Raw genomic sequence first — 27,592 nt, 5'->3', positions numbered from 1 at the left:
ATAGACTTTGCTGTTCTCTCTCCACTTGAAGGCTGGTGTTGGGGGAAGTTGTGTGACATTCTGCCTGCGCTACAGATGCTGCACAAACGTACCACAAGTAGGCTGCTGTTGATGTGGAAACACGTTGCACACGTTAAGTAAGGTAAGCCACAAAGGTGACTGTAGGCTACACCATTTAATATCTGCATTTGACGCGGGAGGATGGAAGCAAAATCACTGCTGTTCAATCAACTACTAACATTTTATTTCATTATTGTTCATGCAAATAGTGTGAATTGTTGTGTGTTTGAACAAATAAATCCCTTCCTTCCCTACAGATGGCTGTTTTTGCGACTCACACTTGTGGAATATTCCTGGATTACAGCAAAGAGACTGCTTTACCCTTCTGGGACTAGGAGCTGTGTCGCTTGCGAGCCTCTCTCTCCGCTGACCAGCCTGTCACACTTGCTGCTGATGATGAGGCCAACAGATGGACCATGGTTCTACATAGTCAGGTTCTACATAGTCATTGAATTAGTGATTGCTGTCCTCTCCGTATCTGGCAACATACTGGTTTGCTGGGCAGTCGCCATCAACAGCACTCTGAAAAACGCCACTAACTACTTTCTGGTGTCTCTGGCCGTGGCCGATATTCTGGTGGGCTGCCTCGCCATCCCCTTCGCCATCACCATGAGCATTGGCATCCATCTGGACTTCTATGGATGTCTCTTCCTGGCCTGTTTTGTCTTGGTACTCACACAGAGCTCCATCTTTAGCCTGCTTGCCATTGCAATTGATAGATATCTGGCTGTCAAAATCCCCCTGAGGTGAGTGTTCCTTTTTTTCTTTTTCTTTTTCTAAAACTTTTTGCTAACAATTTACAATAATATGGGTACATTAACGGTTAGTTAATGCTTAATAAGCGTTACCTAACACTAACCATATTAACTCATCATAAATAATGTAGGCTAATAGGCTACTTAGTTAACATTAGTAAAATAATTAGGCTACCAGACAATTAGCCTCACTGTTAATTAAGGGTTAGTTAATTATTATTATTAAATTATTAACTATAATGAATCTACTACCCTTATTGTAAAGCATTACCAACTTTTTTTTTTAATAGGACGAATCAGCGTGACGTCACTTGACACCCAGAAATGCGGAACCCCGCGGCAGTTAATAGTATGAGTTGTGCCAAACACACGTTAATATCTCAAAAACTATACATCACATCGCTTATATTTTGACATTCTGAGTGAGAGCACAAGTAGCTCAAGAGTTTGATGTATAATATATGCATGTCGTGTTAACGCTGTGTGAACTGTCGCAGTTTTTAAAATGTAAACAGAGTTAGCTGGCTAGAGTCAGACACTCACGCTTCGCGCCACTTGGGCTCCATAGGGTTCCATTGCTGTTGCCACCCAGTGACAGGTTTGTTTACCAAAATGCTGCTCGGCTGATCCCTCGTATAGCCTACAAATGAACCCCCTAAACCAGGGCTATTCAACTGCCGGATCAGTTATTATTATTATTATTATTTATTTTTACAATTAAACCTCATTTACTTATTACACCCGACTGGTTGTTTTTCAGATGTGATCTAGCTAAAGTGAGCTAAACCAGTCAGATCCACTATAAATGTTTTTCAGGAGATGCTGTGATGTAGCCACAAGAAAGGTGCAATATTAATGTTTTTCAGGAGATGGCGCAGTGATGTAGCTAATCAAGAAAGATGCGTTATAAATGGTTTTTCAGGAGATGTGTGATGTAGCTAGCTAGGTTCTAAACAAGAAATATGGTTAAAATGTTTACAGTAGTTTTCCTGTCTTCAGTATTTAATACTGTGCTAGATTCTAAACAAGAAAGAATGTTACAGTTGTTTTCCTTTCCTGATGCCCTATAAATGTTTACAATGCTGTGGTGTAGCTAAGAGAGGTCAGAATTGACCAAATTATATTTCAAATGGCTTGTGTTGTAGAATACTTAGATTTGTTTCAAATGTGTTTACTTTTGGGGCTTTAACACAGCTTTTGTTGAACAGAAATTAAACACTTTTAAATGAAAATTAAGCTACTTTTGCAATGTAGTGAAATACAAGTTTTGAAAATGTGATGGCACATTGTGTCAAGTGTACATGTAATGGGGAACGGTCCGGCCCCCGGCCCCTTAGGTTTCTGACAATGTGGCCCCCTGAACAATTTAGTTGAATAGCCCTGCCCTAAACACACAGACCACCGGCTGATAAAGGGTTTGCCCCACGAATCATCTGACGATAGCGTTGCCTGTGTGGGTGGGGAAATAACAGCAGGGTGTGAAACCTCTGTGTAGATAGTCATCTTTTACACATTTTCTCATTGAGTTTATTTCACTGAGGAGCCCGTTAAATGTTGTGAATCCATTTCTTGTGGAACTTATTAGGATAGCCTACCCCGTGTAAAAATAGCATGGTTATGTCACTTGATTAGACTTGGATTATCATCTGATTATCATTCCAATGATAATCTCCTACTCTAGACTGTGTGTATGGTGTTAGGGAGGTGGGTGCTGCAGTATGGGGCACAGATTGTAAAGTGGCGCATGCTGAAATTAATGGCAACATTTTGCCGTAGTTCAAAACGTTTAAAAAAGTATTTTTATTTTTTAGTAGGGTGACCTTTACCAGACTTACAGCAATATTTGTGAACTTTATTACAGCATCACCTTGAGGTCAATGAGTGTCATTACTATGTGTTTGAGTAGTGGATGTAATTTATTTTGCAACACACCTGCCAATTTTTTTGTGTTTCTAGTGTTACGGTTTTTGCTAAATGAACACTTTTAGCAGAGAAAAGGCACCAATGATAATAATTCACTGGGTCACAATCGGCAACATTCGGCTTAATATGCACTCGAAAACATGTTGGCAAGTACGACATGGCCACTTGGGGATTTGAATCCTGGACCTTGGTAACCCCAGAGAGGGTGCCTTACTGCCTGCACCACTGGGGATATATCATTTCCACACACCTTACAAGTTGAGGCACTGAAGAGAAGAGAAAGAGGTCAACAAGTAAGCCACAACTACCAAGGTGGAGGGGCATCCGGGGAGTGCAGTGGTAGATTCCCTGCCTACCAACACGAGGGTTGCAGGTCCGAGCCCCCATGCTACTAGGTCGGGCATCCATACAGGCACAATTGGCCATGTCTGTGGGTGAGAAGCTGGTTGTATGTGTCCTGCATGGTCGCTGCACTAATACCTCCTCTGGTCGGTCGGGGCGCCTGTTCAGGGGGGAAAATGAGGGGAATAGCGTGATCCCCCCACTCACTACGGCTACGTCCTGCCGGTGAAACGCCTCGCTGTGAGGTGAAAAGAAGCGGCTGGCAACTGCACATGTATCGGAGGAAGCATAGTCTACAACTCTCCCCAGATCGGCTGAGGGGGTGGTGCAAGTACAATTGGGGAGAAAACGTAGAGGGAATCTGGGGGGGGGGGACTTGATAAAAAAAACAGCTGGTGGAGGTAGTTTGCTGTTGCCCTCTCCAACCCCGCCCGCTGGCTCCTGAGCCAGGAAGCCAAAACAGCCTCACAAGCAGAAGGCAGAGAGAGGGGTGTCACAAAACATCAGAAATATACACACATGTCACACAACTTCCCCCAACACCAGCCTTCAAGTGGAGAGAACAGAAAAGTCTATAGAGATAGTCCGCATGTCTGGGAACGCCCACAAAATGTTAAACGGCTGGTGCGCGAGTGGGGTAAAACCGCCGATATATCTCATGGGCTGACTCAGCAAAAGACGGTGCTGCGGCTCTAAACTACATGTTTGGGGATTCTAGAGCAGAACACAAGACGTCTGCTCAGATGTGCGTTTACTGTGGTGGTTAAATGCCCGATTGTGTCTGCCTGGGCTGGGCTATCAGCTAAATTCTAACTTTGCTGAATGGATAGAACGGGGGTTTTTACCCCACCCTGACCACGCCCCCAGGCTAACCCAGCGTCTATTGTGGGCGTTCCTAGAGCCTGTATGGGCGTTCCCAGACATGCGGACTGTCTCTATAGAGGGAATGCACCGACGCCACGCCCCCTCCGAACACGCCCCCTCAGCCGGACTGAGCAGCACTGAGTGTCAAATTTCCAAAACAAACGTGGCTTCCGCCAGGGGTAGTAGCGAAACCACGGCTAATATAAACGATTATCTGCTTAAATTAAAGGCAGTTGGACTCGAATGTGACCCTTACAGCTTGCCAAAGAACCAGTGGTCCATGGACGTAGACATGTGGCCAGGAATAGGGTTTCCTGACATTTATATGTACTTAATATCGACGCCGGGGAAATACACAAACCAAAGCATGAAAGCATACAAGAGCCTGGACGCGTGGTCGTACTTCAAGGCTGGATTTGTTGCCGACATTAAAGTAACGAGGACAGCAATGGATATTCTGGTTGTATGTGGAGAGGTAAATATTTATTTTATTACCACTTTTATTAAGAAAAATATAGCATACGCTGTCACTAACACACGCTAGCTTTGTTCATAGTGAACACTGTCACTCATGTAACGTTATATCTGTGCAGGTAAAACACAGCCAGAGAATGAATGAGCCCTCATTGAAACCCTGGATAGCTGCAGAGAAGACCAGGACCGTTTCATTAGCTTTCGGCAGCCTGTAAAAAGATACCTCCGACGCCTTGTTGAATCTATTTTTACAGTCAATGGCACAACAGCACTTTCCCATTTTCGTTGTTTTCTCGCGGAAGCTGAACGCTAAACACCGTGACCCGGCGGCGCCACCTGGCTTGTTTAGACGTTTTGACACTCACTGCAGCTGAGTGGGCGTACCCGCACTGACTGTCGCGTCCGTGACGTCACGTGCATTCCCTCTATTGCACAGAGAGGCCACACCCCAAACATAGACGGCACACACGCACGCACACACAAACACACACATACATGTGTATGTGTGCGTGTGTGTGTATGTGTATATATATATATATATATATATATATATATATATATATATATATATATATATATATATATATATATAACCTGCTTTCCCGAGTGTATTGTCAAATATAAATTTGTTTAAAAATGTGATGAAATAGAAAATGAAAAACTTTGTATCATTCTAGAGAATGTCTGTGAACATTTTGGTAGCATAGCGGTGGGGTTAATTTCGCAATAATGACCGGCTTGCTGTACATTATCCCTAGCCTGGTAAGACCGTCCTGATCACATGACCTCACCTCTGTTTCCGGCATATTAAAACATCAACGGCCAATGTGGCCGGTTGGAAATATGCCAAATAAACAAATAAATTCATTAACAGCATGTGAAATAGCCTAATCTTGTGTGACCTAAATGCAATCATTCATTAATAGCATATTAAATAGGCTATCTTAATATTGCGCGACCTAAGAAAGTCCCTCATGCGGCTGACCAGGGTTCAAATACAACCCGTGGTCCCTTGTGTGTCATGTCATCCCCTCCCTCTGTCTGCCCACCCTCCTGTCAAATAAAGGCAACATTTGCTGCTCTCTATTGCCAGTTGATATAACAAATAGCCTAATGGTGATTTGGCTTATACATAGTTCATGACCCAAACAGCGCTGTTGGGGAGGTCGGGTATGTTTTTCGTGGGAAAAACCCTCTGGGGCACATTTCATGTTTCTGGCAGTAGCTTTGTTTGTTTGGAATAAATGTGAGAGGAGAAGTGGCTAGTTAGCATGAGCAGCCATAGCTAGTAGCACAACAAATGTCACAGTTGCAGCGTATTTTGAATTCATCACCATTTCCAACTCGCCTTCTTCCTCCATTCACTCTGTCCAGGGAGTCGTTATTGCTTTGCTTTTAGAGAGAGAGGGGGAGAGAGAGAGAGGGGGGGGAGAGAGAGAGAGAGAGAGAGAGAGATGGCAGGATGAAAGGGGACTCTTTGGGGAAGTTCACATAATATTATTCAGCTCTTGGGACTATAGCGTAGTCAACTACGCCATCGCTGACATGGACCCCTCCCTCATCGGTGCATTCACTGTCAGACCACAGACCCCCACTATCAGTACGTTTACATGGACTGCAATAATCAGACTATTGACCTTAATCTCAATGAGACAATACTTAGATTCATGTGTTTACATGAGTTGTTTACAATAATTACATTCATATTCCCATTTGCATGCTAGAGAGCATAGTCTTGATTATATGACTGACGATGCACGCCCACATGACGTCCCTACGTCTGAGTTTCCAAAAGCCTTTCTGTCATGTTTCCAAGGCTGGAAACAAAATGTTGGGACTTCTTTTCATACAGCTACTGTAACGTACTTTCCACCAGCCAGCGGACGGGACATTTACAATCTTTGTATGTGAAGTTTAAAACTGCTCGTCAACAGATGCTCCAAGCCACGACAGAAGTGAGAATAATGCTGTGTATATAACAAAACAGTTTGACTGCCGTGTATGCGTCGCAAAATGCTACAGAAATTCCCGTAGGACAATAGGACATAGTACAATCAAGGTGTTTACATGTCTACAACGCGCTTCAATAGCGCAACTAAGATCGGAATACTCCACGTCACCGACTAAAATTGCTTACTGTCCCTTATTCGGGTTAAGGTAATCAAAAAATGCTGTTTACATGACAGTGTCTTATTCTCTTCCCCCCCCAGATTTTTCCACAGTTCTCTCCCCAATTGTACTTGGCCAATTCCCCCCTGCTGCCTACTAGGGAGAGCCGTAGACTAGCACCATGCTTCCTCAGACACATATGCAGTTGCCAGCCACTTCTTTTCACCTGACAGTGGGAAGGTTCACCGGCAGGATCTAGCACGTAGGAGGATCACGCTATTGCCACCAGTTCCCTTCCGCCCCGAACAGGTGCGCCGACCGACCAGAGCAGGTGCTAGTGCAGCGACCAGGACGCGCACCCTCAATCCGGCTTCCCTGTATGGACACCCGACCAAGCCAGAGGTAACATAGGGGCGCGAATAGAATTATTGCCGTCCATGTAAACTTACTCACTGCCAGATCAATGTATAAACCAGCTGTATGCTACACAAGAAAATAACACAATGTGAGCCCTGCAAACTACATAAAATACATAATCAATATAAATACTGCTGCTTAACACTCACGCATGCGTGCTTCAACAATGCAGAGTCAGTCAGTGGGTCAGTCAGTCAGTCAGTCAGTCAGTAAAACCCTGATGTAGAGGCTAAATTAAACCAAAATAATAAAGCCACTGAGGGGCGAATTGGGAGTAGTTTCAGACGCGTGTTCAAGTCCAAGAAATCAATGTCCCGTGTTATAATTGGATGTCTCACCGACCCTCCATCTATTTGGCAATGCATGTTTGTCATTGCTCACCATATGTACAGCATAGTCCAATAGCAACAGTCACGCTATGATGCCCAGTAACCAAACTCATGACTTCACATATACTGATAACATGGAGAAAATGAACAAACACGGTAATAGTGAAAGGCATGGAGCAGCACCAAACACTGCAGCACGGTCGAAAACTGTGTGCTTTCCCAATCAGCACCTGATTCCCCTCACCTGGGAGCATACTTACCTATATGCACTTTTCTCTCCCATACCATGCTCCACCCAGTGCCCAATGTCAGGATTGCATGTACACACACACACAGTCAGATCACAAACAAACAAAAGTAGAATTTGGCTCCAACACCTGAGATGTTTCTTGGACAGCCTGTTCTGACAGCTGTCCAACGTAAAACACCATCAGCCAAAAACCACAGAGGTCTGCTCTCTCCTGCCTGCTTACTGTGCATTTAGATTCTCTCCCCTCTATATCCCAGCTTCATAACAGACAAAGTCCTTTAAAGGCGTAAAGATTCCCTGGATCTTGTCAAATCTGTACCCAACGTTTTGTTTTTTTGAAGTTGCTTTTTGAAGCTGCTTTCCATCCACCACCTCCTGGCATTTAAGAAAAACATGCAAGGATCAGTCATCCAGCTTAAAGGAGTTTACACACAGAGTCCGTTGCATTTTTTAAATCCGTCATCCGGAAAAAATTGTCACGCGCAGAAACCTTGCACACGGAGTCCGATGCATTTTATTATTATGTTCGTCGTTCTATTTGCAATGCGAGACAAATATTCATCCTGACGTCCTCTCCTGTATCCACATGACAACATGACCGGTGACAGGCAGCAGGGCCGATCTGCAGCAGCGGTGATGTGGACTGGAGAAGCTAGCAGGTCAGGGTATCCCTGGTAACAGAGGCTCCATGCTCACATTCACCTCACCAAGCCGGCTGGGGTGCGCCGTGGCCGGGTGCCTCACCACCATACCCCGGAGAGGGGCCAGCAGTCAGAAGCGAACTGCGCGTCTCTCCAGCTGCCTCTCTGCTCAGCCGCTCCTCTGTCTCTCTCTCCCTCAAACACAGACACACACGGCTCAAACAGCTCGCAAAAGGCTTTTGACTGATGTGAAAAACGCAGAAAACCTGTTCCGAAAACTTTAATGACGGACGAATGTTTTCGGAGTCGGTGTGTAAATGTGAGTGGCCAGCCTGAGGAAACCGAGACACTGTCAGGTAGATAAACTGCGAAGATAACTTTTTTCATGGTTTGAAGCAGGGGCGGTTTTAGCATCAGAGCTTTGGGTGGGCTCAGCCCACCCAAAGGTCATGGACCACTGAACCCCTAGGGGGGTCCGGGGGCATGCCCCCCCGGAAGAAAATTTTGTACAGTTTCAAGTAAACATTGATCAAACTGGCGCACTTTGAGATCAAAATGAAGAGACTAGATCTATGAAGAACTACACACATCAATATCTTCTTTACCGTTCTGTGGTTTTACAGCGATGAAAAAAGAATTGTTTCCCTATATATACTATATATATTCTGCGTACAGGTTACTATATGGTAGAATTATGCTTGCATAAATAATACCAAAATCACTTCAGGGGAGTTTCAAGTAAAGTAACATTTTGCTTTGTAGGCTAAACAAAAGTAAAATTAAATCAAAAGGGAACTTCCTAACTTATTGTCTGGAATAATATTCCGACAAGATAATATACTGTAAGCACTCGTATATCCATCTATGGAAAAACAACAAATGAGGATTTGTTCCCATGCTTAAATTCACTGAAGACTTAATTGTCTTGGAAACTGACATTTGAAAATCACATTGTATTGTTAGTTAGGCTACTTAAGGCCATTTCATCACACATTAATGCAATTTGTCTCTTTTTGGATTCACACAAACTCTTGTGTGTGAATCAGCTTATATAGCAGCCATACACATTTTCTACAAATCTGACTGGTTGGAAGTTGGTAGGCTACCACCACCACAGCGTGCAAAAATAGGGAAAGAAAAGGGAATAGCATGCCATGCACGCATGTTAAGCTATCGTCATCATCACATCAGACAGGCTGTGTAAAGCAGCCACTTGCGATTCTGAAGGGCTTAATTTCATTCAGATAACAAGGGACCCGTTTGAAAATATGTTTGTCACTTATGCCCATATGTTTCTCAAAAAACATTGCATCCATTTACACCCGCTTTACTGCGAGCTAGCATGACATGGCTGGCTGGTGCCATGGTAGCCTACCTACCTTCCTCCAGTCCACCTGTTTGTCTGGCAGGCACAGCGACAAGTTCTTTTGTTTAGCCTACGAAACAACGTTACGCGCTAATTTGCATATCAATATGCGCTAATTAAGTAACTACTGACGACTCTGACTGCTCAATGCTCACCTCACAGTTTCATTGATCATGAGTGGGGAGAACGATTGTGTGGACTGTGGAGGACCACTTCGCTGCTGTACTGTGTGTGTGACCTGTGTGAAGTGATGTGGGATTAGGCAGATAGATGGAGGAGGGAGCGCCTGCGCAGCCGCGGTTCTAGAAACTTTTCAGGTGGCCTGAACCCCCCTACATTTTTGTCTCAGCCCACCCTAAGAACATAGGGGGGGGGGGGGACACACACACCGCGCATTGAGTGTAGTCAGAAACTGCTACTAATGACCACCATGGATTTAGAGGAAAAAAAGAAAAGAAAAAAAAGTTTTTTTTGCCTATTTTTTTGGGTGGGCTGAGACTATTTTTGGGTGGGCTAAAGCCCACCCAAAAAAGGCCTAGAACCGCCCCTGGTTTGAAGAGTACAAGCTTTATTATCATGTGGGGATTGTGTATTACCAGTTGGTGTTACCACGGCAGAGACTGGGATTGATTTTACAGTATGGATTTTGGGGCACTACCGCTGTGGAGCCGGTTGGCTGTCATGTTTATTGTTTATTGTGGATCCCCATTAGTCTGCACCAAGGTGAGACTACTCTTCCTGGGGTCCAAACACATAACATAAAAAACATAATACAATAACATTGTCGACAAGTTGATAATTATAACAAACAAAAACAAAAAGAGAGTGAATCAGCTCACTCTATTACATATCATATATTACAAAAAGTGTATGAATTAATATAATGTAGTGTTATATAATATAACATAGCACCATGCAGTACAATACAATTCAACATAATGTATACAATAATTAATGACCTAAAACTATCTCATTATTCATCACTGCATGTTTTAACTTTTTTTTTTAACAAAAATGTGTTACCATCGTTATATTACTAGGTATCTTATTCCAATAAGCAACTGCTCTATACATTACCGTCCTTTTCAGTGCATTCGTTTTTGGTAGAGGTAGAGTGAATCGAGCATCTACTGCCTGTCTTGTTGTATAGCCATGTCTACTGTTAGTGGGGTACAGTTGTGAGTGTAAGCCCTGTGGTTTCCCAGTGTTCCAGATGTTAAACAGAATGGTTACCAAGCTGCATGCTATTCTTTGTTCCACTGTTATCCATGACAGTGCGGCATGCATGCATGTGCTGTCAACTCCATTAGCTTCATACTAGGGATGAAACAATTACTGGTTTAACTAGAATGACCAACAAATGAGCAGTCGACATCCATGTCTGTCCACACTCTTACGCTAGGTTCACACAGGGCACCTACGCCTCGCCTTGCCTTAACCCATGCCTACGCCTACATACCTTGAGCTGGGCGTGAACCTATCACACGCTTTTGTGATCACACTGGACGCCTATTCCACGCTGAACCTGAGCCGAGTCACAAGCGCTTCTCCTCTCTCCCGAGTGTTGTTTTTTTGTCACGTGTGGTCCCGAATTATCATGGGTAGGTCAAATAAATCTGATAGTGATATATCTAATGTGCTATTGATGCTGGATATGTATAACCAGGTCTCCTTCTTGGGTCACTGTTGTCATAGAGAACTGGAAGCTGTTGTACTAAGTGGATTAACTTTTCATTGTCCATCTTGCTTCTTCGGTCGCTATTCTCTCTCCTGAAGATTTGTTTACCGACGGGGAGAAAGCCCCATGTGATAGCCACCCTTCAATCACTCCCTCTCTCTCTCTCTCTGATCTGCTCAACACTGTTGTAGTAACACCATTTAATTTTGAAATTCAGTTGACTTTGCCATTTCCCACGGATATTGTCGCGTTTTTCCTTCATGGCTTGACAGAAAAAGTCTGCCTTCATGCGCCTAGTCGGCTTGAAAATAGAACTCACGCCTAAACGATAAAATCGGCGCAGCTCAGGCAAGGCGTGGGTACACGCAAGGTTCACGTTGAGGCGCTCTGTGTACACAGCCTCATTGACTAAAAAGGACGCCTATTTAAAAGCGTGGGTAAAGGCAAGGCATAGGCAAGGCTTGGGTGCCGTGTGTGAACATACCCTTACACCCCTTCCCTCGCCCCTTACCACCAGCCACCCCCCTACACACCCCTCGAATCCCAACTCTCTCCAACCTTCCTATCGCTAGCTATGACTGCTTTTACTTAGCCCGGCCCCCTTTCCTTGATGGAACAGTCGGACATACAGTCACTGTGACTTTGAACTGTGACCTTTGACCACCAAAATGTAATCAGTTCATCCGTGAGTCCAGGTGGATATTTGAGCCACATTTGAAGAAATTCCCTCAAGGCATTACCGCGTTAACGAGCCTGAAACGGGTGGTCATGAGGTCACAGTGACGTTGAACTTTGACCTCCACAAAACGAATCACTCTATCCTGGAGTCCAAGTGAACGTTTGAACAAGATTTGAAGAAATTCTGCCGAGGCGTTCCTGAGATATCGAGTTAACAAGCATGAAACGGGCGGTCGTGAGGTCACAGTGACCTTGAACTTTGGCCACCAAATCGGAACAGTTCATCGTTGAGTCCAAGTGGACAATTGAGCCAAATTGGAAGAAATTGCATTAACAAGCATGAAAATGGCAGTTGTGAGGTCACGGTGACCTTGAACTTTGACCTATGACCACCAAAATCGAATCAGTTCATCCTTGAGTCCAAGTGGAAGTTTGAGCCAAATTCAATGAAATTCCGTCGTTCCTGAGATATCGCATTAACGAGCTTGAAAATGGCGTTCGTGAGGTCACAGTGACCTTGAACATTGACCTTTGGCCGTCAAGATCTAATCAGTTCATGCTTCAGTCCAACTGGACGTTTGAGGCAAATTGAATAAATTACGTCAAGGCGTTCCTCAGATATCAAGTTAACGAGCTTGAAAATGGCGTTAGGGAGGTCACAGTGACCTTGAACTTTGACCTTTGACGTTCAAAATCTAATCAGTTCATCCTTGAGTCCAAGCGGACGTTTGAGGCAAATTTGAAAAAATTCCGTTCCTCAGATATCACGTTAATGAACATCAGACGGATGTACGGACCGAAACCATAATGCTTCCGGCCCAGCTATCAAGATTCAAGTTTCATGATTTTTATTGTCACTCCGTAGTACAAGTATCACGTGTGAAATTCTTGTGCTGTAGACTCCATTACAACATAGTGCAAAATAATAGGGCATATAGGTGATTATGCGTTTAGTCCCAGATCCTTGAGCTTGCTTACCAGCCTGGAGGGTACTATGGTGTTGAATGCTGAGCTGTAGTCTACGAACAGCATTCTCAGATAGGTGTCCTTCCCCTCCAGGTGGGAGAGGGCGGTGTGAAGCACGTGTGCTATTGCATTCGCTGTGCTCCTGTTGGGGCGGTATGCAAATTATAGCGGGTCGTGGTCCGGGGGGAGTGTGGGGCAGATCTGTGATATTTTTCAAAGCACTTGCTGGCTATGGGCGTGAGGGCTATTGGGCGCCAGTCGTTGAGGCTGGTCACTTTCTGCTGTTTGGGAATGGGGATGATTGTTGCTGCTTTGAAGCAGGAGGGGACTTGCCGGAGGGAGAGGGACTGGTTAAAAATGTCTGTGAATACGCCTGCCAGCTGGTGGGCGGAGGCGGCGGAGGCATAATGATAAACCACACATGGGCAAAATGCGGCCCCAGGGCCGGACCTGGCCCCTGGACCATCTCAATCCGGCCCCCAAGGTCCTGAAAGAAAAACAAAACGACCCCCAAAAACTCAATAAAAGGCAGAATTATGTTAATAATTCTCATCTGTTACAGCCATTGGATTTGTATCACAATTATATCTATATAAGAGATTAACAAGAAATTACCAATCACAACGGGAGAGAAGGTTAAAAATAGGGAGACTCCCACGAAAATCAGGAGTGTTGGCAGGTATAATCTCCAATGTGTGGCCCTTCGCTTACTTGATGTAAGTTAGTATGGCCCTCTGGAAAAAAATGTTTGCTAGTTGTTAGTATTACCATTTCAGATTTTAATTATCATTAAAACCGTTTAGGTCTGATTTCCACGATTATCGCTGCTGCACAGAGCACTGTTCGCTTGTTTATTAAAAGTTTATTAAAAGTGAACGTGTCACGTGTCGTGTAAAAATTGCACCAAATTCTATTGGCTATGTTATTATTTGAATGATTATGCAAACAAAAAGTGCATAGTGCAGCTCATTTTATTTGCGGTTTTCAACATATAACTTGGTAAAATGATTTCAATGAGTGTATGAGTATTTTTTGAAAATGTTCAGCACATTTTAACAATACTGCAATAATACTGATAACTGTGATCATTAAAATTTTTGGTCACTATAATCATGATAAGAAATTTTCATACTGTCATCTCTACCTCATACTGACAGAAAAGGACAATTGTACAATTTGGGTTAAAAATATGCCAGCTATCAACTAGCGGGTTTGTAAAATCCCCAGTTCTGCCTATATATTATACAGATGGAAACCAAACCTCTGGAGATTGTCATAAGTGTCATGACGCATCATTGAACATTCTCACCGAAAACATTGACTTTCATTGCAGGTAAATAGGCAACACTCTCATAACAATGTCTGTAAAAAATTCTGAACATGATTTTTTTTTACAGTGTACCCCACAGCCTCAGTGCCTGCCCCACATCACACACATATAATGCAAACAGAGTGTGTGGTCAGCTCAAATTACATCTCTTCGTGGCTTGTGTGCCTGAAGCAGCCTGATCTGTGTGCGTCTGAACACACAGTCATGCCACTTCCATGTATGTGAGCGTGTACGAGTGTGTATGAGTGTGTTCTCCGCGAGCCCATCGGGGGCAGCGGTTCTCTCACAGATAAAAGTGTTTTCACAGATGGCTTTAGGGGTCAGTAGGAAGGCCACAACCAGATGCTTCAAACCCCGTGAGACGGCAGACACCCACTGTACGCACTCTCCAAGCCCCTTTGTTCCCCTTCAGTCAAATTCCCAGAAGAAGAGTTTCTATTCTAGACCACCGTTTCTTCCCCCGTCCAGTCTGAACTCGAGTATAGCCTCCAGGAGGCGATAAAGCTTCAAAGGGCTTTCCCCACCCACATCGAGGCGGCTCTCTAAAGTCCCACATTGTGGTCAGAAGAAGCAACCCGGAAATACAACTCACTGTTTACTCACTAATGCCCCTACACTTCCGGTTGCTCCAGATGAATGATTTTTGGTTTTTCAAAGACAGAAAAGTGGATTTTATGCAACAATTTGGAAGCGGCAACTATATTTATTTAAAATTAGAGGATGTTGGCCATCGGATAGGCCAGAAACTTCACTGACTTCCCATCTCGGCAGTGAAGTGAAGACGCTATCCGATAGCGTCTTCACTTCAAGTTTCTGGCTCAGGTAAGGGTTCGTTTTTATACATAGACGTGAGAGTGGCACGATTGCCTGATTGGAAATGCGTCGTGGGGCGCCGGGCGCTAATGCTCAGTATGAGAGAGAAGCGCCCGGCTAGCGGGGTAAGCCTATAGCCTATTTCTTCGAACAACTGCAGCATTACTCAATTTACCCTCAGGAATCAGGGACAGTGACCTGCTATTCCTCCAAACTTCTCTTTCTTATTTTCTCAGTCTTGTCATCTCGTATCTCTTTCTCTTCACAAAGCTGGGATTTGACTGGCAGAGTCGTCATTTTTGTCTCCGACTCCGTGAACAAAGTAAACATAGCTATGTAAACACTAGTTTCAACGTGAGGCTAAGTAAACAAAACTTCAGCATTTCCCGGAGTGCACGCTTTGCATTGTGTGGATCCTTCAGCTGCCTGCATTATTACCCAAGAACCACTGCGTTGAGCAAAGATTGTCTATGGACAAGATATCCACTACACAGCACAGACTCAGGAGAGCCAAATCCAACAATTTCTAAGATTCCATCTCTTGCCACCAGGGGGTGCTGCCGCGCCCTCCACACCTAGCTTCCCGCACCCTTGTCCCAATGAGTCCTCTGTACTCCTCTGTAAAAATGGTCTCTAAGTGAATACACTGTTGTCACATGTTTCTCACTGGAAATTATATTAATCAGTACATATCAATAACTTCCATTTAGCTAAAAATAAATAAAACTTAACACATTTTTATTAAATTCCTTCAAAGTCTTCACTACATATATTTTATGAGTCTGTCTGGACAGACATGGATGTAGACTGCAACTTCACTGCTTGTTTTTTTATCCAGTGAACATCAAGCTACTTTCTATCACCATCTAGTCAAGTTACAATTTATATCCATGTCTGTCCAGACTCATAAAACTTTGAAGGAATTTAATAACAGATCTTTTGTTTTTGTTTGTTTGTTTGTTTTTTGTTTTTTTTGGGGGGGGGCGCGGAATGGAAGTTATCACTATATTATATAGTGATAACTTACATATATATGTATGATTCCAGCAAATAACGTCCAGTGAGAAACATGCTGTCATCACAGAGGCTATTTTTACAGAGGAATACTGTAGCTAGAGAGGACTGAACGAAGGCTTTATCACAGGTGCAACGACAATCCCCTGAAGCTCAGTATCAGCAAAACCAATGAGCTTGTGGTGGACAGTGGACCACCTGTCAGAGGAACAGGAGGCCCCCTGTCCCGGTTGTCCTCCAGGGAGAGGAAGTGAAAATGGTGGACTCCAGTATCTTGGGGTCTCGGCTACTGTGGTACGCAAAACATTATGATGTCACAATGAAGTTGACCTTTGGACTTTTGGATATGAAATGTCATCACTTAATCATTTTTATGTGAAATTTGGTCCTAATTGACGTATGAATCCTTGAGTTAAGGCCACAAACGTCTTTTATGAGGTCACAGTGACTTTGCCCTTCATGATGTTCCTGAGATTTCGCGTTCAGGAGAACGGGATAGATGGACGGACAAACGGACGGACGGACACCCCGAAACCATAATGCCTCTGGCCATGGCTGTCGCCGGCATGGAGGCATAACAATAAACAATAATAAAACTAATTGGAAACGAATAACTAATGGATAATCATTCCATTTGCCTGGTGAAAATGTAGTGGAGATTTCATTATACATATACAGTAAATGCACACGTGTAACCGAGGTTGAATCAGCGCGGATTCCTCGTGAGTCCCGAGTGGTAGCGAGTGGATTGGTTAAACTCACTCCCCAGTATAAAGGCATGTTAATCAGCTCCGCCAAGGGAGCTAGCTCTCTTGGTGGAGTGGTTAGTGTCTTTGACTCCCAAGGTTCGTATCCACCCCTGGGCAAGCCCTAAACATGGGTTGCTGCAAGTACCACCTACACAACGGCGTTGCATTGATGCCGTCCGAGGTGAATCAGCGCGGATTCCTTGTGAGTCCTGAGTGGTAGTGAGTGGATTGGTTAAACTCACTCCCCAGTATACAGGCATGTTAATCAGCTCTGCCACGGGAGCTAGCTCTCTTGGTGGAGTGGTTAGTGTCTTTGACTCCCAAGCCGAAGGTCGGCGGTTCGTATCCACCCCTGGGCAAGACCTACACATGGGTTGCTGCAAGTACCACCTACACAACGCCGTTACACACGCTGCCCATTTCCATCAACGTAATGCTTGCAAGACTGCATGTTGACGTGAGTTTGGAAGCTCAGTTTATGGATGCAAACCTGTGTTAAAAATGGACATATCTTAAACTGGCCTTTACCATCTCACTACCACCGGGGTTTGTAATTGCGGGACCCGTTTTCCTCTCTCTCTCTTCAGGCATATGGATCGTGATGTGCTTTTATTGATTATTGTCTGCTTGTGTGTTGCCTGAGTACTCCTGTTTGTCTCTTAGTCATATTGATCAGTGAGCTGTATGTTTCTGTGTTTCTGTGCTTTTAATCGCTTGCTGTGTGGAAACTGTACTGCTGCTTTCTTTCCAGGGCTCCTTCGAAAAAGAGATCTTGCAATCTCAGTGGGACTCACCTGGTGAAATAAAGGTTTAATTATAATAATAATAGAAAAGTCACATAATAGAATCCACAATGCTGGACAGACCTCTTTCCATAGGGATGCCACTCATGGATAGTGAAAAAGGTGACAGATACCAGGGCAGACATAAAACCTCTCAGACAGAAATCATTCATTAAAGTCTCCTATTTTGTGAAGAAAAAGTGACTGTCACCTAAAGGCAGGGTTGGAAGGGTTACTTTAAAAATGTAATCCAATACAATTACTACTTAGCCTACCTGTTAAAAATTATAATCAGTAATGTAATCCAAGTGTAGCGTTAGGCTGGCTATGGAATCAGGACCTCTGGCTCCACTGACCCAGACCATGCACTGCTCAACACCTTAACCGCTCGAGCTAAAGGTCCAGCCCCATAGCTCGAGCGGTAGTGGAGCCGTGCCATTTCTGAAGCCTACACAAGTATCACAATATTAAAGTAACATAACTGATTACTTTCCGTTACTTTCGGATTACTTTTGAACAAATGTCTTGCATTTGACTACTGGAGTCCGGGGGCATGCTCAGCTCAGGAGGACATTTTTCCAAAAAAAACAGCTCTTTCAGAGCTTATGTGTTGGTTACAGCGGGCTTTCAGCCAATCTGTGTCACCTGTTTCTGATGAATAAGAATACAAAGTGAAAAATAAAAACACAATGTCAGCTGATGCAACTGGCTGCAGACTATTATATCACAAACTGCTGTGAGACCGGGGATCAGAGTGCTGTTGTGTGAGGCAAGTGTTGTAATGTTTGTGCATCATTACTTATTTTAAGATGTATTTTAAAATTGCAATCCTGCTAGTAATCCCAATCAATTTTTTACTAAATGTAACTGTAATCTCGATTACATCTTTTTTCTGTAACGGTAAGGGATTACGGTTACCGTTTTTTTGGTAATCTGATTACGTAATCCCGTTACATGTATGATGTAATCCGGTACTCCCCGAGCCTGCCTAAAGGTAATCTCTCGAGACAGACTTTCGATTTGCTTAACCGATGGGTTCCCAGCTCGCCCTAAAGGTGACTATTTTGCATCCCTGATACACACATGCAAATGCTGGACAGACCTATTTCCATACACACATGCAGGCTTAAGTGTAGTGTTAAATCACGCAGTGTTTGTCAGTGTGAATGGCCACCTGTTTTGTTGCGTTTGAAACTAAGCTGCGGATGTCGTTGCCGTGTATAGCGTGCGCGCGCGCGTGCGTGCGTGTGGGCCTGGCAGAGGTCGACAGCCCCGGGCAGAAGCACAGCTGGGGTGGGGTGGGGAGAGAGATGTATGGAGAATGGAGCAGGAGGAAAAAAAACAAAAAGTAAAGGAAAAGCAAAGACAAAGCTAGATGCCAACGTCCTGTTGTCATGCCAGAACGAATCTATTCAGCCAGAGAGGGAGAGAGAGAAAGAGGGAGAGAGAGAGAGAGAGGGAGAGGGAGAGAGAAAGGGAGAGAGAGCCGGAGTCTATCCTCAGGGAAAAGGACCCTATTGATTGACAGGTGAGGGAGGGTGAGAGGGGGGCCAGGTATGGAGGGAGGTGTGGAAAGGCGAGCAGCTGTTGGGCAAGTTACTTTCAAAATGTAATAGACTACATATTACAAGTTACTTCACAATATTACTGTCTGTGTAGTAGAGTAACTCATTACTAATTACATAGTCTCGACGCCAGACCCATGAGAGTGCTTACGCTGATACACTACGTTACTGCATGCTGTAGAGCTCTCTCTGGGTCTGGGACGCTTCCCCCCAGCCGGCTGGTAATGGGAGGGAACCGCTCACTTGGCCAGTCATATGCCAGGGATGGATACAGTCCTGCCCAATCAGTAACGACTTTGCGATCAGACAACACGGGAGGCGCAGCCCATTTTTCGAACCACTATCTAATTGGTGCTACGACCTGTCACTCATTCAATTTCACCCCCCTAGATGCGCCCACCAAACCCCAGCAGTGGCTATGAAGTGGTACAGACTAATTATGTAGTATGCGGAGCGCAGTGATTCAACGTAATATTTGAGTCTGGGGAGAGACTACTAATTACACTACTTTTGCATTACTTTCACCTAAACAACAGTAGTAGCAGAATGACATCGTCGCCCCGGAACCATCCCGAAAAATAATTGCAACCGTCTTGAAGTCAGTGTAAACAATCCAAAATTCTAAATGTTATCCTTTTCCTTTGTTATTGTCATATATAGTGGCTATTTGCATAAAAACACACAATTTGATTGGGAAATGATTGTATCTTTATTTAAATATGTGCTTTGATAAGAAGGTAACTCAATGTGTAACTTGACAAAGTAACTGGTATAATATTACTGAAATCTTATTGGTAATAAGTTATATTACTGAGTTACTGCTAAAAGTAATATTATTACATGTAATATGTTACTTTTGTAATGAGTTTGGATGGCACGGTGGCTCAGTGGTTAGTACTGTTGCCTCACTGCAAGAAGGTCCGAGGTTCGAACCCCGGTCCGTCCCAGGTTCTGTGTTGAGTTTTCTCCGGCTGCTCCGGTTTCCTCCCACCACCTAAAGACATGTATGTTAAGGGTTAATACTCCTGTCAGGCCCCCTGACCAAGGCAATGGCAAAAGAACTGGAGTTGGTCCCCGGGCGCTGCCCACTGCTCCTAGTTCTAGGAAGGTTCCTAGTAGAGGATGGGTCAAATGCACAGGATGAATTTCCCCATGGGGATAAATAAAAGATAACTTAACTTAACTTACCCCCAACACTGCCAATGAATAACTAATTGCTGGCATCACTGCGTCGCCGTTACAGTCGCCATCGAGGACTAAGAGAGGGGCTTGACTAATGTTTGAGAAGCCTTATCATTCCAGTAAAGTCACAGTCATTTTACTTGAGAAGCCTCTGACTGCACCTGACCTGAAAATCGTGCGCTGTGATCTGCGATGGCACAACAGCAAAACATCTGCAGCACAGAGAAACCACTTCCTCTTGGCACATACAGTCGCTTCCCTCTCGCCTCACAGGCCCCAACATACATTTTGGTCAGAATCTCTGCAAAGGTGAAATCTAAGTTGGAATATGGATGTGATGTTAAACCTGGTGCCGCCGCCGCAGACAAGAGTCAATGACTCTTGACTCATCTAGTTCATCTGCCAGCTGAGGCTGTGTGTGTGTGTGTGTGTGTGTGTGTGTGATTCAGCGCCATGCGGTAGCTCAGACTGCCTTGAGGAAGCAGCTCAAGTGCTGTTCATGTGATGATGAGGAGGATGAGGCTTCTGTGCTCACATCACGCTGTTGATAAATCCACAATATGTTATGCCAAAATAATCATCCATTTCCCCCATATTTCAGTGAGAATATGTCTCTTTATTCAGTGAAACAATTGCTGAGTTGGTGTAGAATTACCCAACCTTCTTCCTGCTCACGTCACGTCACAGTACCTTCTTCCTCCTCACGTCACGTCACAGTACCTTCTTCCTCCTCACGTCACGTCACAGTACATGAAAAGCCTATATTTGCCATCTAAAAATAGCCTAGTCTATTTCCCTTTGCCTGTGAAGAAAGAAATTCACAGGCATTTACGCCTGTGATAACTAAGGCACTTTTGATTACTTTGTGTGTGTGTGTGTGTGTGTGTGTGTGTGTGTGTGTGTGTGTGTGTGTGTGAATATATATATATATATATATATATATATATATATATATATATATATATATATATATATATATATATATATATACATTAGAAATTAACAACCACACACTGGAATGACTTTACTGTGATTTATTGGTGAACAACGCATTATGCAGGTTGCTTGATTGAGCGAACCTGATGAAGTGACCTATGAAACACGTTCGCCAATAAATCTCAGAGTGAAGTAATTCCAGTGTGTGGTGGTTCATTTCTATTTTTGATTAATGATGTTCCTGCAACTGACCAGCACCTGATCATCACACTGGCTGTGCGTGGGGAATTCTCTTCTCACATACACACACACACATGCACGCACGCACGCACGCGCACGTGCACGCACACACACACACACACACACACACACACACACACACACACACACACACACACACGCACAAACATATTTGACATAGTACAAAAAATGTAAAGTGAAGACAAAGACAAATTCAAGTGAACATTTCAACTCATCAGTCTATCATCAATACGTTTTTGTTTCTCCACTTCCCTCATGATGGTTTCCTGCCCACTCGTCTATCAGTTGCATGAACATGCAAACGCCTGTGAGAGACCTGTAGCATGTCAACCACAGACACAGACAACTACAGTTTGTTGTATCGAGTTTTACTGGAACAGGATGTGCATTATGGCACTTTTGATTTATGGCTTATATTGTGGCAAGGAAACTAAACCAGTTCCTGTATATACGTATTATAACCTGGCCTGGCACATCTCTGTTACTGTTGTAATTACAGTATATAATTAGAGGGTGTTGCAATTAGTTGTTGATTAATTGTAACATCTCTCTGCAACTGTTTACATTTAGCAGTTGAACAGGTGCTCATAAAACAATTAGATTAAATCTACTTGATTGTCCACATGGGAAATTCATTTTGTTCAGGTCAAACAAACAGACAAGGCAGTAAATGTATAAAATAAGTTGATAATATCACAGCAAAAAGGACCACAATAAAAGGCAGGATATATAGTTCTAAAAGTTCTTCTGTTTCTGGGGATGTGTGGGCGGATCTTATATCACAAGATATATATATATTATAAGATCAAAATGGCCACTGTGGGACTTCCAAGTATAATCGTAAAACTTTATTTAGAAGGTCAAAAGTCACCATTATGTAATAATTCTGAGACTTGGGTAGCAAAACATTCAAACTTAATTATCCAACTTTGGAGAGGGTTCATGTGTAATTTCCAATATTTTTTTTTCAAATTTTCTTGAAACAAAACAAGAACAAGATAAACAAACAAACTCATGACACAGGAAAGGAAAGGAAAGCATACATGTAACATGGACACTACAGTTTTGTCATATAATATAATATGGTGCTACCAGCTGCATAGGGTGCTTATGTGCTTCTAAGAGATGTTGCATGCAAGAGGTCAATGAGGAACCAGCCCGGCAAGTCACCTGCCACCCCTAACCTCATCCAGGTAGGTTAGAAACAGGTCCTAAATAGTTAGACATTTTTAAGTGAGTTGTTGCATCCTTATAACAGAGATCATGTCTGTCAACCACAACTGGAAAGAGGGTGAAGAGGGGGATTTCCATTCCTTCAGAATGACTTTTTTTTGACAACAGTTGTCCCCAGTGTCAGAGACTGCTGTACAGCTGTAGGGAGGTCCAGGGAGGTCTCCGAGCAGCCGAAGATGGTGAGTTCTGCCTCCGGCTGAAGGGTGAGGCCTTAGAGTACCAGTCAAATATTTTGGCCCAGAATCCCGTCAGTGAAGGCCAGAGTTCATGTGTCATTTCCAAGTAGGAACATCTCTGGTAACCCTTCCTTTTACAGTCAGTATTTACTGGGTAATTACCTGGGTAGTTACCTGGTAGTTACCAGGTAATTACCGGACTGTAAAAGGAAGGGTTACCAAATCTGGATATATCCAGTAGCTTGTGAATGCACAATAAGAAGCATTGAGACAGTAACCACTGGTATGTCCTCTCCAGGTACAAGGAGTTGATGACGGGAAAGAGAGCCAGAGAGATCATCGCTATCTTATGGATCCTGTCCTTTATAATTGGCCTCATCCCGTTCTTAGGGTGGAACTTGAAGGAGCGCTTCTGCAATCAGACGGAGGCCAACGCCACCACCACCACCACCACCACCGGCCCTACCGAGAGGCCTCGGGGGCCGGATGGGGGCGGCTTCCTGAGGAGCTGCGAGCGCGACTGTTTCTTTGAGAGCGTGGTGGACATGCACTACATGGTCTACTTTAACTTCTTCGCCTGTGTGCTGCTGCCGCTGCTCATCATGCTGGGCATCTACCTGAAGATCTTCACGGTGGCCAGGAAGCAGCTGAGGCAGATTGAGCTCAAGTGTGTGGGCAATGGGGACAGCCATCACCACGGGCTGCTGAAGCGTGAGATCCGCGCCGCCAAGTCCCTCTCCATCATCGTGGGCCTGTTCGCAGTCTGCTGGCTGCCTGTGCACATCCTCAACTGCCTCACGCTGTTTTATGAGGAGCTGCACAAACCGGGCGTCGTCATGTACGTGGCCATCATACTGTCTCACGCCAACTCGGCGGTCAACCCGATCATCTACGCCTACCGCATCGAGGACTTCAGGAACACCTTCCGCAAGATCCTGACTCAGCACTTCCTGTGTCGCAGGGAAGAGCTGTACCTCAGCTCCAACGGCAGCAGACACAACAGGGACCAGATCCACATGACTATCGACCCTCTGCTATAGAGAGGCGTGGCCTCTGCTATAGAGAGGTGTGGCCTCTGCTATAGAGAGGCGTGGCCAGCACAGGCCTCAAAACACTATCTACATGGAGTCTGTGGTGTTCCACTCTTGAATTGTATCCCCCCACTGAGGTTGAAAATGTTTACAGAACCACAAGGGTATGATATGTGAAGATGAGCCCATTTCAAACATGCCTTGAATGTGGACATTTATTTGTGAATTGTGCCAAGTATCAGGGGTCAAGCAGTCAATGCGGGCAAGTCTTACCTAATTTTTGGGTATTGTGAAGGATTTTTTATTTTGTATGTTGAAGCTAACTGGATTTGCAGGACTGTGAATAGGATCTGTGTGTGAGTCTGCTACTTTGCTATGTTCTGAAATGCTATTTATCATTCTGAAGCCAATGTTATAACTCAAAACATTCCTTTTTGTGCCCTAATATTTAGCATGATGTTTTCAGGATTTGCCAGCATTTAATAATTTATTTATTACAATATCATATAGTTGAGAATGTAAAGGTAAAATAACTGTGTGGGCTAAATCTCTATTCCAGAACCTAGAAAGCTACAATAGTAGGAGCCTACAGTATATTCATAACAATGGCTGTAGCACTGTTTTGTAAGAAAGAACAAGGAAGGAGTTCTTGTGACTATTAGATGAGCAGAATGAGTAAGGAGATATCAATCTAGTCACATAGCCCCAGAGCTAACATACACACCTGTGAGCTAACATACACACCTGTGAGCTAACATACACACCTCACCTGTGAGCTAACATACACACCTGTGAGCTAACATACACACCTCACCTGTGAGCTAACATACACACCTCACCTGTGAGCTAACATACACACCTGTGAGCTAACATACACACCTGTGAGCTAACATACACACCTGTGAGCTAACATACACACCTCACCTGTGAGCTAACATACACACCTCACCTGTGAGCTAACATACACACCTGTGAGCTAACATACACATCTGTGAGCTAACATACACACCTGTGAGCTAACATACACACCTCACCTGTGAGCTAACATACACACCTCACCTGTGAGCTAACATACACACCTGTGAGCTAACATACACATCTGTGAGCTAACATACACACCTGTGAGCTAACATACACACCTCACCTGTGAGCTAACATACACACCTCACCTGTGAGCTAACATACACACCTGTGAGCTAACATACACATCTGTGAGCTAACATACAACCCTGTGAGCTAACATACACATCTGTGAGCTAACATACACACCTGTGAGCTAACATACACATCTGTGAGCTAACATACACACCTGTGAGCTAACATACAACCCTGTGAGCTAACATACACATCTGTGAGCTAACATACACACCTGTGAGCTAACATACACACCTGAGCTAACATACACACCTGTGAGCTAACATACACACCTGTGAGCTAACATACACACCTGTGAGCTAACATACACATCTGTGAGCTAACATACACACCTGTGAGCTAACATACACACCTGTGTCGGTGCTCTATATCATTTCAATGTTAAAGGACAAAGCTCCGGATGTGGGAAACTGACTGACTGTGCCGCATAGGAAAACGAATGGACATTTTGAGGCAAGAGATGACATAAAATGATTAGCCAAGCCAATATAATTTAATGTTGAAATCTGATGATGATACTTAAAATGTATACAATTTAAATTATTATTTTCCATCCAGACACACATGTTTTGTTTTGTGGTTTATACCAGTGGTTCTCAAAGTGGGCTCTGGGGTGGTGACCCCCAGGGGTCCTTGAGGGGGTTCCAGGGGGTCCCCAGCAAAAGGGGGATCATTTATTTTCACTATAATTCCATTCATAAGTAACACAATGACGTGCGTCCGGGTGGCTCACCTGGTAGCACGCGTACGACGAAGGCTCGGTCCTTCACGCAGCCGACGTGGGTTCAAATCCAGTCCTTGATGTGAAAAAGTTTGAGAACCACTGGTCTATACAACATGAAACATAGTAGAATGCAAGTGTGTTGATTCAGTTGAGATGCTGTTGAGATTCTGAATGTCACTCTGGACTCCTGACTTGCTTAAGGAGCTCAGTTGACCCCCCCCCCCCCCCCCCCCATTCTCTCCCACATCATCTCAGCTGAGATCCTGAGACTCTCATCTGATCCACTAATGCAGAATGCCTCCACACAGAACTGACTGAACTGGGACAAGCTGTTTGATTGGACAGGACGGCGTGAGGACAGAACTGACTGAACTGGGACAAGCTGTTTGATTGGACAGGACGGCGTGAGGACAGAACTGACTGAACTGGGACAAGCTGTTTGATTGGACAGGACGGCATGAGGACAGAACTGACTGAACTGGGACAAGCTGTTTGATTGGATAGGACGGCATGAGGACAGTCCTAAGGGCACAGCCTCTGAGACATGCCACGTTGATTTTTAGCACTCGTAAACAAACTCTTACCGATCACCTCACTCCTCTCAACTAGGACAGGCCCAGAGACAAGTGGCTCCTCTTGAAGTAATTATTTTAAACCATGTGACCCCTCAAAAGAAACAGGAAATGGTTGAGACAGGAAACACTAATTCTTTTTAAATAATTTTTCTCACATTTTCTCCCCAATTGTACTTAAACAAATTCCCCCTGCTGTCCTTGTCGTTGCTCCACCCGCTCTGCTAATCTGGGGAGAGCCGTAGACTAGCACATGCTTCCTCCGATACATGTGCAGTCGCCAGCTGCTTCTTTTTTCACCTGACAGTGAGGAATTTCACCGGCGCGTGGGAGGATCACGCTATTTCCCCCTAGTTCCCCTCCCCCACAAGCAGGCACCCTGACTGACCAGATAAGGCACTAGTGAGCGACCAGGACACATACCCCACGGGCTTTGTGTCTGTAGGAGCGTCTGACCCAGGCCAGCCAATACCGTTAGGCGAGTGCGTTTACCTCTACACTACCCAGACGCACCAACACTAATCAAATGTTGACTGAGAGAGGAAGCTGTGCTTCCTTGGTCTAGGATGGTGTGTGTGTTTCTAATGTAACACTACTGTGTGGACTAGTCAAATCTTTTAAGTCAAATTTGAAATCAGCCGATGCTCTCCTCCTCGTCTGCGGGGGTGCGGCGGTTTGCATTGTCCCGCTTGTTCCTGTCGAGCCTTTGAAATGGCTGAGCTCTTCCTCTGCGTTGAAGACAGACGGGGGAGAGAACTGCGCTTCACAGAAGACACTTCATCCACTTCCTTGTTTTTTTTAGTGTCGCCACATTATGTGCAGAAACTGAGGGTGTTTCTTCACCGACGAGTCATCACTACAGAACGAAAAGGAAAACTCATTGCACTGACATCTTTAGCTTCTTGTTCTCTTCCAGTTGGTGTGCATCATCGGTGTTGTGTCGGTGTTTCACAATCACAAGTGTTCTTAACAGCAAGTCGACCACTTGCTCCTACTACTTCAGTATTTGCCCTCATTTGCCATTATTACGTACTGTACACCAGTGGTTCCCAACCACCGGGCCGCGGACCGGTACCGGTACCGGGCCGCAACGCATTTGGTACCAGGCCGCGAGCCCGGTAAAAAAAAATATATATATATTTAAATATTTTCTTTTACAAACTAAGACTAACATAAATAAACGTCAACTTGAAACTATGTTTTAACTACCACACAGC

The 27,592-nt window shown here is 44.3% G+C and overlaps 2 protein-coding genes across 2 annotated transcripts in view; one reads left to right on the top strand and one right to left on the bottom strand.

Annotated features, from left to right (window-relative positions):
* Nucleotides 1-456: 456 nt before the first annotated feature.
* Nucleotides 457-24,215, top strand: adora2b (adenosine A2b receptor; the record flags this gene model as incomplete). The annotated part of the gene is made up of 2 exons (XM_083644688.1): nucleotides 457-806; nucleotides 23,192-24,215. 2 exons carry the CDS (start codon nucleotides 457-459, stop codon nucleotides 23,931-23,933), a joined length of 1,092 nt encoding a protein of 363 aa, XP_083500814.1. The 3' UTR covers nucleotides 23,934-24,215.
* Nucleotides 24,216-27,114: 2,899 nt separating this feature from the next.
* The window catches only part of zswim7 (zinc finger, SWIM-type containing 7), a 40,672-nt gene continuing 40,194 nt past the window's right edge, over nucleotides 27,115-27,592 (bottom strand). Inside the window, exon 5 of the mRNA XM_083644528.1 lies at nucleotides 27,115-27,592. This exon is cut by the window's right edge and continues 1,104 nt beyond it. The gene's annotated coding sequence lies outside the window, so the exon portion shown is untranslated.

This window comes from Poromitra crassiceps, assembly GCF_964638095.1.
Source record: "Poromitra crassiceps genome assembly, chromosome: 1".
NCBI classification, from domain to species: Eukaryota; Metazoa; Chordata; class Actinopteri; order Beryciformes; family Melamphaidae; genus Poromitra; species Poromitra crassiceps.
Note: the sequence above shows the minus strand (reverse complement) of the source record. Positions and strands in the feature narration are given on the sequence as shown.